General features: G+C 43.5%; 1 protein-coding gene across 5 annotated transcripts in view; it reads right to left on the reverse strand.

Moving 5' to 3' along the window:
- Positions 1 to 14,790, reverse strand: part of aplp2 (amyloid beta (A4) precursor-like protein 2) — a 230,237-nt gene that overhangs the window by 116,235 nt on the left and 99,212 nt on the right. For all 5 annotated transcript variants that reach the window (XM_034168526.1, XM_034168523.1, XM_034168525.1 and 2 more), the window contains exon 2: positions 13,516 to 13,689. In XM_034168526.1, the coding sequence (XP_034024417.1) occupies positions 13,516 to 13,689 (174 nt within the window). The remainder of the gene's footprint in view (positions 1 to 13,515; positions 13,690 to 14,790) is intronic.

The raw sequence follows: 14,790 nt of genomic DNA on the forward strand, positions 1-14,790 counted from the left end.
ACCGTATAAATGTGTTGTAATTAGTCTGCCAAACCTTTGGGTGGTGGTACTGATTAAAATTCTATCCAATCAGGAGCCTTATTCTCTTGTCGTCACTTCCACAAAAACTAAAAACATGGCGCCAACCTCGTTCGTGTGGACCGATAAGGAGTCGGAATTACTTCTAACCGTAGTTTTAGAATACAAAGTTAACAAATATATGCACACAAAAAGCACCTGGACAATGGACAATACCAACACTTTGAGAGCAGCCATGTACCGACGTTTAATACTGCCATGAACACTCCTGGCCAGTAGATGGCAGTAGCGGCCTTGAGAAAATGTCAAACAAAATTCCAGATAATCCGTGTCTGCTACATTTAAGATGCATGGAATTTAACAAACGCAAATACACTAACGTCTATAAACCCAGAGAATATATTCACGAGCGTTTTAGGCACTAGAGGTTAATGCTGTTATCTGTGGACCCTGAACAGAGTGTCTGAAATGCATTTGTCCTGTCGTGAACATCTGAGATTACCTTATGCTACCCATAATGCATTGCTGCCTGGCACAGCATGTGCTCACAAAACCTTAAAAATTAGCACATTACTTTAAAACAAAAACATATATCTGATATTTTCACTTTATAAACTTCAGACATGACAATAATTTTAAATAACTTGTCTAAAATGAGTGGTTAAAATTTGAACCATAAGTTAAACATGTATGCCTCTGGTTGACTTGGTGACATTGTGATTATATTAGTATGGTATGTTAAAGGAAATGACTTTTTCTTGGTCACCAGTTCTCCTTTGCTTACAGACGATAGAGTGGTTTCTGTTTGCAGAGGATAGAACAACATGCTTATTAGGAAACTTTTAACACGTAGGTCTCAACAGCTTTAACAGTTTTAAAAATGTTTTTCACTGTTCAGCTTAGTTTAGTACGTTATCGGTCTAAAGGTTATCGGACGATAATTTATTGGAAGATAATTACTCCGATGATGGTTTTTAAATTTATCTAAAAAGATAATCCGATAATGAAAACATTATCTTCGATAATTATCTGTTATCGGATTATCGGAAGTGTGCCCACCACTGCTTACATGTGAGTTTTGTTTTGTTTGACCTTGTAATAAAGTTATGATGTTATATTCTCGTCCAAAAACATACCTTGAATAATGTTTTGTTTTATTTTGAGAGATTTCCATCAGGTTTCATCCGATTATGAGCATTTTTAGATGCCTACAGAAACTATCTCAACCACTGACAACATATTACAGCAAGAGTCCACAAAAGTATTTTAAAGGCCTGACTAAAGTGTAATATGTGATCTTTAATAAGTTATTTTCATGAAAAAGACACAAATGTGCAATTTACAGCATTTTATTTCTTTGTATAAAAACACAACTTAGATGTGGTTTGACCGAAACAAATTGTCATTAAACTTAACCAGTTGTATATAATTCTCGTTTGACATTACTTAGTCCACATTTCATTTTATTTTATCTTATGTTTATATTAGTTGTGCATATACTCTGAATAATTTACCGTTAAATTTCACGATCTTTCATTTGGCAAAAAATTACTCGCACCACGGAAAGCACCATTTTTTTTAGTTGCACTCAAAACTCGTAATGGAAATTACAATGACAATAAAGGCGATTCTGATTCTGATTCTTCTGATTATTATTAATATATAAATAAAAATAAATGAATCATAATTCGTAATACATTTGACTCTTTTACGACAACAAACACTGAGCCATTATTTATTATACAGAAAACACGCACACAAACTGTGCTGAGATGCGAACTGCTTAATGCAAACTTTATCATTTAAAACGCCATAGACATGCTAACGCGTTAGCATCGGTCCCGTTTTGAAGTTATAAAATACATCTATCAACTGTTTTAGAAGACCATAACAGGTCGGTTTAATATAAAAAAGGTAAATATTACTCACAGACATATGCTCTTTAGGGTTTTAGCGGGGGAAAATTAAGATAAAGCGACAAACCATCGAAGCAGAGTCGGATCATTGCTTCATTGGTTCAAAGCAAAGCCACATCTCGCTCTACTTGGGGAGTGTCTGCCAATGTTCCCACCAAGACAGGGAGGAGAAAGACCGTGGCTCATAGCAAGCAGTAAACAGAGCGGAGAGGAGTGAAAATTCACACAGTCCCTTCTTCCGCAGTCCACGCTGACATTGCTGCTGTTTTGATTAGCGCAGAATGGGATGTTGCTTTGACAGTGAGACTATCATATTTCGGCCCCAAAACACGCATGACACCACGTGTGCACGCGTATGTGTGGTTAAATTTTTCCAAATGACGGAAATCCGTCTCGGTGAGGGAGAAATTTAACCCATGGTTTAGCTAAACATAGCGGAGTTTGTTTTGCTGACGGACGACGATTTGAACAAGCTAACTGATGGTTCTAATTCTTCTAACACACACACACAAAACCAAATCCACTACGCTATAACTGTCTGGAGGCATGAAGAGCTGCTAGGATAAAAATCTGGACAAATTTCTGACACGATTTTTTGCTGGACTGAGGAAGCACACAAAGTCTTTTGTTTTTGGAGGTATCACAGACTAACTGTTTTCTCCAAGTTGACTGAGAACACTTTTGGACTCCTATATAAGGGCCCCTTCACACATAGTGTTGTGTGCTGGGGTGTTTGGCTGGCTTGGTTTTTGTTTTTCTGTTTCTCCCACCAGGTGGTATGCATTCAGGACTGAGTGGCTGAGCATTAGGACCTCACCCTGAACACCTGAGGCTTGTTTTCACGTGCAGGTCATCAGGACTCACAGCTGTGGTGTATTCTGTCTTGATCAGATTGCTGCATTTAAACCTTGAATGCACAGTGTGTGATTTTGCCAGAGACTCGACCTTGTGAGCAGACGTGTGAGATCGACGTCAGGAGAACAATCTCACCATTACGGACGCAGAGACCGCTCCAGGTTTGACGCCACAGTCTGTGAAGGAGGACTGGGTGAGGTCTCACGCTCTTCAGCACACTTCCTGAGGTAATTTGGTTTTGGTGACTTTTATGAAGTAATGACAGTGGATTTGGTGTCCCTCACACCTTGTGTTAGTGAGCGCTGTCACATTATGCTAATTGTCTAATCAGCTTCTGCTGCAGTGGAGATTTGAACTGAGTTGTTCCTTGCCTGGAGGGTGAGAAGCTGATATATATTTAAGCCAGGAAGTGTTTGCTGATTGTGTGCACCCTTTTGAGCTGTGTCTCTCTGGGTGGAGAGTGTTGGACTCACCTCATGTTTTCTTTATTCACAGACTCCGTTTGTCGCGGCCACCTGGGGGGGTGTCGGTGGGGTCCCTGGGTCCGAACTGCTGTGGCTCCGGACCGTTTGCGCTGCTGAGAGCGCGCCGTGTTTTCACCTCACCAGACCGCGGACATTTTTGGTTGTTTATCACTGCACTTATTATGATTATTAAATTCTGTTATCTTTTGAACCGTGCTCTACTTATTTCGTGCTAGGTCCTGTCAAACGCTGGGTCGGTGCTCCGACCGCGTCCGACACATAACACATAGTGCGAATACGTACAACTCCAGGGCAACTCATGGCGGTAGAGCTCGTATGAGCGCACCATGAAACATCGCACCGGCAGCCGTGCACAATGCCAGTGCAATAGTTTCTTCATACAGGAGCACAGCACCAGCAGCTGCATGATGTGGTGAAAAAAAGACGTTGTGATGGTTCCGTGCACATAGACACGTTTTTTTTTTTTTCTTCACAGCAGCTGTGAAAAGCTGCTGTGAAGAAAAAAAAAAAAAATTACATGCCACCCATGGGAATCGAACCCGCGGCTTCCAAAAGCTCTGAATTCCATTCAGAAACTTTACCACTAAGCTACCGTCACTGTCCTGTGAAAGCTGTGGGAAACTGCCTGATATCAGAAAGGACATGGACGTATTTTAAAAAAAATAAAACCACACATCAGTGCGCATTTTTAACCATTTTTGATTTAGTGCCTTTTGCACTGTATGATGCCGCATTTCACTCCCTCGGCTAGCGTGATGCTAAGCTACTCTGCAGCTGAGCTACGGAGCCTGAACAACAACAATGTCCCTGGGGACATTCTCGCTATCAGAGAGCTTGGTTTGCTCCGCCGACCTCGCTGCATCCACAGAGGCTCCCGGAGAAAGTTTGTATTCCATCGGACTGGGTCGTCTGTGCCGGTTATCTGGTCAGCTGAGCGCATCGGCGCCTACGTCATCGGAGCGCTGCAGCTTCTGGGACTTGTAGTCCTGATGTGACAACAGCAGTTTCTGACACTTTCCAGGTGCTGGATGGAAAACGTCAAAGATGTCAGTCTGTCAAACCGACAGAAGTCTTCAATTTGGGTATCATTAACATCAGATCATTGTCCTCAAAATCCCTGTTGATCAACGATCTAATTATGGATCATCACTTGGACATGATTGGGCTATGTGAAACCTGGCTCAAACCCACAGCTGTTCTTCCTGTGAATGAGGCCTGCCCACCAGGGTACACATTTAGTCACATGTCTAGTGGTGCGAAGCAAGGCGGGGGTGTTGCTTTTATTTATAAATCCAGGTTTACCTTATTGATTGCTGGGGGTCATAAATATAATTCGTTTGAGCATCTGACTCTCCGCTCTGCTCATGATGCTACATATTGTCAGGGTATGGAAATCAGTCATGCTATTTTGTCACTGTTTATAGGCCCCCTGGCCTATATTCTGAATTCTTAGATGAATTTGGTGCGTTCATCTCTAGCCTGTCAGCTAGTGCGGACAACATTTTGATTATTGGTGACTTTAACATTCATATAAATAAGCCCTATGATCCCTTTTGCAAGTCATTTATGGAACTTGTGGATGCCTTGGGATTCCAGCAATGCATTCAGGATTCAATGCACATTAGTGGAAATACCCTTGATTTGGTTCTCACACGTGGCCTTGCTGTCACGAACACTGACATTTTGCCTCTTGCCTCAGTGGTCTCTGACCACTCATTTATTAGGTGTGCATTTATGTTGCCGCGTTTAGTGGACCGAAAGCCTTGTCTATCTCTGCGGCGACGCATTAATCCCTCAACTATGACTGAACTCGAAGCCAGACTGCCTGAAATTTTGGCTTCGGGTCTGGAGAATATTCAATCCGTGGATAGTTTTGCGGATGGCTTGAATTCAGCGCTCAAGGCTACACTGGATAAGGTTGCGCCTCCTCTTTTAAGGCCACGCCTTCCCAAGGCGCGGTCACCTTGGTTCAATGGTTACTTGCGTGACCTTAGGCAGAAGGCTCGAGGTTTGGAACGGAAATGACGTAGTTCTAAATTAGAAGTGTTCCACCTTGCATGGTGTGATGCTGTCTTACATTATAAGCATGCACTACTGGCTACAAAGCATGCCTATTATTCTGATTTGATCAATAAAAACAAGCATAACTCAAAGGTTTTGTTTGAAACTGTAGCATTTCTCATTCATGGACAGCCACCTGTTATTCACTCTCCCTTTGCAGCACAGGACTTCTTGGACTATTTCGAGAAGAAAATTGAGGATATTAGGTTGAGCATATCTCAGCAGGCTTTGGTCCAGCCACCGCATACTGCTGTGGAGGTGGATGCGCCCACTGAGGTGTTACCCAGATTTACAGATTTTGATGGTATCTCGCTAGGCGTGCTGACGACGCTCATGACGTCTACTAAAAGCACAACCTGCTTATTTGATCCTACACCAACAAAACTGTTTAAGGACCTGTGGCCCATTCTTGGACCGACTGTGCTGGAAACTATAAATCTCTCATTAACTTCTGGATCTGTTCCTAAATGTTTCAAGTCTGCAGTGATTAAACCATTACTTAAGAAATCCAATCTCGACCCTAGTGTACTGAAAAATTATAGACTGATTTCAAATCTATCATTTTGTTCTAAAATCCTTGAAAAAGTGGTTTCGCGACAGCTCGTGGACTACCTCACTGAGAATCTTTTTGAGCCACTGCAGTCTGCTTTTAGAAAATATCACTCCACAGAGACAGCACTTACTAAAGTAGTGAATGACCTTTTGTGAGCAATGGACTCAGATACCACTACAGTCTTGGTGCTGCTGGATCTTAATGCTGCGTTTGATACTGTGGATCATCATATTTTACTCAATAGGGTGGAGTATCACTTTGAGATTACTGGAACTGCTCTTGCATCGTTGACGTCATGCCTGTCCACTCATTCTTGCTGTGTATTGTGTAATGGCACCTCCTCTGATCATAGGGACATTAAGTTTGGGGTTCCGCAAAAAGACTGAAGTTATGGTTCTTGGTCTAGCAAGGTATCAGCATCAATTTGATCAGCTAGCACTCAGCTTAGGTTCGTGTGTTATACATCATAAGGATAAAGTGAGGAACCTTTGAGTAATTTTTGATCCTACGTTGTCCTTTGATCTCCACATTAGAGACATTATGAGGACTGCTTTCTTCCATTTGCGAAATATAGCGAAGATTCGTCCCATCCTGTCTATGGCTGATGCTGAGACTTTGATTCATGCATTTGTCTATTCTAGATTGGACTATTGTAATGCTCTATTTTCATGGCTAACCGCAGTCCAGGACTAGGGGTCTTCAACTGGTTCAAAACGCTGCTGCCAGACTTTTGACACAAAGCAGAAAGTTTGACCACATTACGCCCGTTATGGCGTCCTTGCACTGGCTTGCAGTTGCTGCAAGATCTGATTTTAAAGTACTGTTATTAGTTTATAAAATTGTTCATGGACTTGCACCTCCCTATCTGGCTGACCTGGTAAGCCCCTATGTACCAGCTCGGGCCCTGCATTGTCAGGGTGCAGGACTTCTGTGTGTTCCCAGGGTGAATAAAAAGTCTGCCAGTCACAGAGCTTTCTTCTACCGTGCCCCAGCTCTGTGGAATGATCTCCCGGCACACATTCGGCAATCTGATACTGTGGAGACTTAAGTCCCGTTTAAAGACTCATTTGTTTTCCCTGTTTTATCATTAGTGTTACGATGCCTTTTTATTCTTGTATTCTTTTATGGTCATCTTTTTACTGTGTTTTAAATGTTTAATTCAGTTTTTTTTGTGTGTGTTTTATGTTGTGTGAAGCGCCTTGAGACAATTTCATCATGAATTGGCACTATATAAATTAATAAATTTGAATCATATAAAAACACCGCATTTATCAAGCGGGCAATCCAAATATGATCCATCTGTTCCTCTGTAGATGACCCACGGTCACTGACGTACAGTCATGAAATGACATGAATGAGAAGCAGGGTGCGCCGATCATGTCCACATCTGCTGGTGGCGTCCACCCGGCCCCGCGTGCGTGTCCTGCCCGACACGCATATCTTATGGAGGGTGCACTGCAGGACTAACGCCACGTCATGTGGAACAGAGCTCACGTGGGTTAATTGACAGTCTGATCCACCGCTGTGTGTTATGATCTGACGGTCCGTTTGAACCTGGGGGCAGCCTGTCCATGAGTGCACGCACGCTGCAGCCCATCGCCACAGCAATATATGTTTTTATTTATGTCCACGTGATGACAGCAAGGCAGCTACGACTTTACAAGTTTTGCACACGATTCCTGCTTCATGCGCACTTTATGTGCAAATTGACTAAATTCGCACTATGTGTGAAGGGGCCCTAACGTGTTGGACTGGTGATGTCAAAGCACTACACCAAAATGTAAGTTCCTTTTCTGTTTATAAATTAATACAATATCAAATGACAAGCATCTATTTTAGCCGTTATATAAAACAAAGAATGAATGTTTGAGTTCAATGGCACGATGGCTTCACCTCATTGAATGGAACATTATCAACCACCATTGACAATTTTTCAAACATCTTATAGTTTTAGCTCATATAGTCATACAGAGCCACACCACCACCGCATTCACTTCATGCAACATTTTTACCCATTATACCCTGGTGCAGTAACAGTGAGGGAGGTACTGTTCTTCCGTGGTTCCACATGGGTTTGAACAAATTAACTTGAAAAGATCTGATCCGATTTGGGCCAACCTTGGTGAAAGTCAGCCAAGCACAAAGTCACGCAATTTTAAGAAAAATCGGTAAAAGGTCAAGGACACAAGCCATGCTCTAAATTTTCTGACTGTACAGGGGACACTTAGAGTGAGTATTCCAAGAAACTGTCAAAGATACACCTATGGTTACGGCTAAAAACTAATATACAACCTTTCTATTGATTACATGACCTTTTGGCATTGTGTGACCTTGAAAGGGCAAAATTATTTAGAATTCCTCCCCCAGAGGATACAGATCACGCTTAGGGTCCCTTCACACATAACACAACTGAGGCAGAATGGAGCATGAATGAGGATTTGAATGGTACTTGTGGGAAAAACGGAGCCGCACTCGAACACCTCGTACAGCAGTCACCACATCCATTCGGGCACGGCACGTACACTCTATATTCATGTGCCGCTCATGCTGGAACCCCATTTGAACGGTGGGAAAGATGAGGTCACACTGCCATCTGATTGTGTTTGCATGACATGTCGTACGCAGGTTGGATGGACAAATCGTGCCACAGCTGAGGAGCTGCACAAAATCATTGGCTATGTTGAACCATGGCCAAATGGCGCAATCAAGGCAGCCTTCACACCAGCGGCTGAATGTCGTTGAATGCCGGACAAGTGGCCAATCGACCCACTCTCGGCCGGAGCCCAGGTGCCACCCACAAACATCCATCACCACTCGTGGGGCACTTAGAAAAGGCAGGGACATTCGCGCTGCCAGCACGAAAACAGAGAGCAGACAGCCACTGTCGAGCTGGCTGTGCAAACGGCCCCACCTTTTCAAAGTGCCCCACAAGTGGGTTACCGAGCAACACAAATGGCATTTGAGTGTGCCGCCGTTCTCGCAACACAAATGGCATGCGAGTGTGCGTGTCCTCCCCACACACAGAAATGGCATGCGAGTGTGTGGCGTGCCCCGCTGTTGTCCCCCCCAGCACGTCATGTGACACGTGATCACAACGTCCATGGTCCGTCTGTCATGTCACAGCGTGATTGACAGCCTCACAGAAAAATCAGCGTGGCCAGCTCAATTACCCCACAGGCTGGAGCCGTGAGCACATCTATGTGAGTGCGTTGCTGCAATGGGAAGGTGAGCGTGTTGATCATGTATTGATTGACATGGTCACACATGCACTACAGCTATGCCTTTGTCAGGGGACTGTGGCTGACATGTAATCACGTCACGAGTTGGATGACATTCGAAATCACGCAGGGAGGGAGCTGACCACCGGCCATGGCCAGTGCTGCGGTCCTACAGTGTACGCCACTCCAGATTGCATCCGCGGCATCAGCACAACACAAAGCTGGAACACATATCACATGTGCTCCAATCACCCATGTGCAAGGCATGGTGTTGCACGCATGTCTGCAAACAAAGACAACATGGGGAAAATAAAAACAAACAGGATTGCCCCAACCATGTCTCAGCGTGCACGGCAGTCAAAGCTGCACATGACAGCTGCATCATTGCTATGCACAGCTGGAACACATTTCGTGCCATGCAGAATATCACCTAATGAGATGCCACATAGAAGAACCAAAGTTAACAAGACAGATCATGAGAGGGTGGAGACGGGCATATTGGAGGCATGTACTAACATTATACCAACATTTTAAGCAGAATTAATAAAGTTCTTGCATTTTCTCAAATTACTCGTTGAAATTTGTGATGTTTGGCAGTAGATATGTCAAGTTTTGTTCATGGCCAATAAAGGCTTGTCTGACTCTGGCACAACTAAGCAAATCTTTCTGCGTCACCAACACTGGTCAGATTTTTACACACGACCTTTACATTACTGTTAAACCCTCTGATCCTCTGATTACTGTTACTGTTGGTTAGATATCTGGGCTCTTATATATTTACCCTGTCAAAAACCAACCATTATTAACTGTACAGTGGTTCATAACTTTTCATGGGGTTTGCCACGGGCACCGGATGTCTAGGGTGCAGCCTGTAATGTGGGTGTAGGAGTCTGGCTTTACAGGATTTGTTGGTGTACAATGTCCAATGGTTCAAAAACACATTTCCTTCATAAAATGTCATTTCAGAAATGAGTGGGACCTGTGAACCAAGCTTGTGGCTACTGCCAAAGACAGAAGTCCTTGCTTGTCAGAAAAATGAAAAAGAAAATCAATAATTGCTGATGTGAGTGGGAATTAAGACAGACTATACTCAGTGGTGTGTGGGCGTTCTCTCTACATGGCTAATGTACAAAATCTGAGTCGTCTGAGCAACTTTTCCTGAACATTTTTCACAGGCTACTGCTGAGCAAAGGTCCCTGCTGTAGTGTCCCCCCCACTCAGTTTTGCTTATCTCATGTCTTTGTCCTCTGCAACAACCAGAACCTGCACATATGCAAAGGATTATGAGCAACCTCTGGAAGGCAAATAGCTGCTTTGTGGAACTAAACACAAATATCAAGTCACATATCACCTTTCTACTGGTCACAAGACGAAATAATGGACGAAAAGGATGAGGATGATAACTTGTGCATGAGTTACTATTTAGAGAACGAATTACTAATTAGGCATGAATCATTTCTCTTTTCTCCTGACACGGTTACATTTTGTGTGTGATGCTTAACTATAACCATATCTTGTTGTTCTGTGAAAGTCCTTGGCTTAATTACACACTAAAATAATGTGAGCTATAAGCAGACTTTGAATAAAAGTAAGTTCACTATGCCATTTTTAACATTTTTCACAAGGCACGCATCGTTTCTTTCCACCTGACAGCTGTAGTTTTCATATCCAGTGCCCACATTGTGGAAATCACAAGTAATCCATTCACCCATAGTCGTGTTGGCATAAAAATTAAGGTATACTGTGGTTGTGAGACAGCAGAAAATGTCTGAGCCACAGACCAGCAAAAACCTGGTCTGACATCCAGTGCAGTGTGTTTCTGCTATTCAAAATCATAATTAAAAATAATGCCTTACATTCACCCTGATGTCACATCTCTTTTGGAAGGGAGACCTGGACAATTACAAAGTTTCAAATTCACCTAACCTGCATGTCTTTAAATGGAAGGTGGAAATGGTCCCATCTGTAATCCATAAAGTGAATATACGAGGTCTATTAGAAAAGTATCCGACCTTATTATTTTTTTTTAAAAAACCATATGTATTTGAATCACGTGTGATTGCGTCAGACAAGCTTGAACTCTCGTGCGCATGCATGAGTTTTTTCATGCCTGTCGGTTGCGTCATTCGCCTGTGAGCAGGCTTTGAGTGAGGTGTGGTCCACCCTCTCGGCGGATTTTTATTGCGAATAAATGTCTGAACGATTTGGAGCTTTGCTGCATCAATTGTTTTCCAGAAACTGTGAGAGACCTCCAGGTGGACACCGTTCGAAAAATTAATATGGCTTTCAGGGACGATTTTATGGGGATTAAACAGATTACGGAGTGTTACTGCCGCTTTAAGGATGGCCCACAACTGCTGAGAGCGCGGCGCGCTCCCAGCCCCCATTGACAGGCTGACACCCCGCTGAAACAACCAGATCATGTCCCGTGAGGCTTCATCACGGTGTTACTTTGCGCCGAGCGGCTGCACCGCGACGCGCGGAACTCCTCCGCACGTCTATCTTAATGTGCCGAAAAAGTGCTGATGTCCACGTCTTTTCACAATTCCTGTGCTAGTCAGATGACATACCGGATCAAGACAGCGTCCAGTTTAAAAATGAACGGCACATTTCACTGTTACAGGAGTTTTTGTCATGGAAAGAGAAGAGGCTCCGCCACACGTCGCGGTGCAGCTGCTCGGCGCAAAGCAACGCCGTGATGAAGCCTCACGGGACATGTTCTGGCATGTCCAGCTCATGCACAATCACAATTGGATATTCACACGACTGGAAAGCAACCGGAATCCGTCTGAAAGCCACCTGAAAGCCGTCCTGTGAGATCAACACCGAGGTGGTTTTGTCCCACGTAATGAACGGCTCCGTGGCGCGTCCCTCCGCTTTTCTTTCCATGAAAAAAACTCCTGTAATGGTGGAATGTGCCGAAAAAGTGCGGATGTCCACATCTTCTGCCTTTTTGTGAAAGTCAGACGAGGTCCCGGATCAACAAAGCCTTCATGTTGGAAATGATCTGGTTGTTTCAGTGGGGTGTCAGCCTGTCGATGGGGGCTGGGAGCGCGCCGCGCTCTCAGGAGTTGTGGGCCGTCCTTAAAGCGGCAGTAACACTCCGTAATCTGTTTAATCCCCATAAAATCGTCCCTGAAAGCCATATTAATTTTTCGAACGGTGTCCACCTGGAGGTCTCTCACAGTTTCTGGAAAAAAAATTGATGCAGCAAAGCTCCAAATCGTTCAAACATTTATTCGCAATAAAAATCCGCCAAGAGGGTGGACTCACTCAAAGCCTGCTCACAGGCGAATGACGCAACCGACAGGCATGAAAAAACTCACGCATGCACACAAGGGTTCAAGCTTGTCTGACGCAATCACACGTGATTCAAATCCATATGGTTTTTTAAAAAAATAATAAGGTCGGATACTTTTCTAATAGACCTCGCATATCAAAGCTATGGTTACATTAGTGCTTAAAATGCGACTGCATGCACACCAGGGGTGTGCAAAATTTAGAACTTGAATTTGAGTTTAAATTTTGAAGTGCAGTAGCAAACAGGACAGACTTTATTGTTGTGTTTTAAAAGACAGACATACATTTACTGAACACAAAACTGATTTTGTTTACTTTGAGAATTTTTACTATTTGATTATTTATATCTTGGGAGGGACTTAACTGAACTGTGGGATTGAATTATATTGAGTGCACACGCAATAGCATTTTGAGCGTTACACAATTTTTTCCTCTCTATGACCACTCTGGGGCTCCACAGGAATATCCTGAACATGTTCAGGAGTGCACCTTAGAAGATGGTCCTTTCAATGTCGACAGCTTTCTTTCTTTCCTTCTTTTTGTTCCTACTTTGAACAATGGAAACATCCATGTACACCTCACACAAATTCTTCATGGAAGTCTGCTGGGCTTTTTTGTGTGTCATAACATCAGTGTCGTGCAAATGTGTTGTGTGTGTAATGTTTGCCTGCATGCATCTCAGTATGTAATAACATGTAACACTATGCAATATACATCATGATGTGATACGGGGAGTACAGCATCGGCTGTACTCATGGATTTTTGAATATGTTTGAACTGTTAGAGCAAAAACACATTGTATGTGTGCACAACCCAAATGCAATTACTCCATATATGCTGTAATAAGATGTGCTTTTCTCTATGACTGAGCAGTGAAGTGGATTTGTATCGTCATTGCTTCATTGTGGCTACCTTAATTTGGAAATGAACAGAAGCACATTTACAATTTAGACAACGTTTGACATGCAATAACACTTGTTGTGGACATACAGAGGAAAATGTGTCACATCTGAACAATCATCTTTAGCACAGATGATCTCTGAGAGGAACCTGTGGGAGAAACTGTGTGGGTTACCAGTGTTAAACCGATGCCTGTACTCTGTATTCACCTCTTGGCAGTACTGCAGCACCCCCTCTTTGGTTCCTATGCAGCTCTTAGTTCCAGATGGATCAGGTTCCCAGCGGCCGGTCTGAATGTTGACGTGCATGTTGAGTTTTCCACAGAACATCGCCACCTGAGGCTCAGCCACTGCAAACCCCGTGCCAGCATTGGCTGCTAGTGCCTGGAGAAATGCAGAAAGGTGGGAGGGGGGTAGAGGGAAGACAGAGGAATGAAGGATAATGCACTCAATCACCACGGAGACAATAAAGTTGAGGGTCTAATGCGGCTGACAGTCACACCTGAGACCCTGCCTTCTATCAAAGTCAGGCCGACACAGAAACCAGGTTCAGCTCAGTGATAACTATGCAGAGATGTGATGGAGTAACATCAGAACTGCCTCTTACTGCAGCTCAGTGCTGCAGTGCTGAGAGCGGAGGAGCTCAGACAGGAGACAAATTAAATTCACCTCCAGCCTGCAGCTTGGGAATGTTTGACTAGGTGATGGTTGAATGAGAAAGTGTTTGATTGGATTTATGTGCAAGCTTTCTTTTACTCGTCTCCAATCTGCACTGAGTGAGCATGAGGCTGCACAGACAGAACAAAAGATGGTGAGGGAAAGCTGCCGTCTGTCATGCCTCACAAACCAGAGGACATTTGTGGTTGAGAGCAGAGCTTTGCTCATCCGAGCCTTCCGGGACCAAAACCTTTCCACAAAAGATGGATCATTTACTCCACAAAGTAAATAAACACACGCGATTCCTGAGCTGCGATTAACTAAGCTGTACAGACACATGCAGACTGTGAGCAAGGCTCCAGTGTGACAGTATGTATGCTGAGATACTGCAGTACTGAAAAACAAAACCTTCCACCCCTTTGAAACAACCAAACAAAACAGCAAATCCCCTTTCTCTCTCTCATACTTCATCTGGTCATTAAAAGACTTTCTTTTAATTGAACACTGTAGATTTTGTTTCTACACGACTGAAGTCAGATAACGTCACCATTCCCTCTTGTTGTGGTCTGAGCTGCAGTCCGAACCGTCTGCCTGATGTCAGACACACCTGGGGCTCGTTTCCTGGGTTTCTTCTAACGTTTGAGTTGGCCAGAATCTTCCATCACTTTCCAGTTGTGACACTTTGGTCCCTTTGTGCTCGGAATTTTCTTGGGAGCTTTGAACTCTTGTGCCATGTTGAACTCTTGTGTTTTTGTTTCCAGATAAGTTAAAAGACTGTTTTTCCAGGTTTAGTTATTTCCTTTGAAATCAGCTTTTTTGTCACACCTC

This window comes from Thalassophryne amazonica, chromosome 4, assembly GCF_902500255.1.
Source record: "Thalassophryne amazonica chromosome 4, fThaAma1.1, whole genome shotgun sequence".
In the NCBI taxonomy this organism is placed as follows: Eukaryota; Metazoa; Chordata; class Actinopteri; order Batrachoidiformes; family Batrachoididae; genus Thalassophryne; species Thalassophryne amazonica.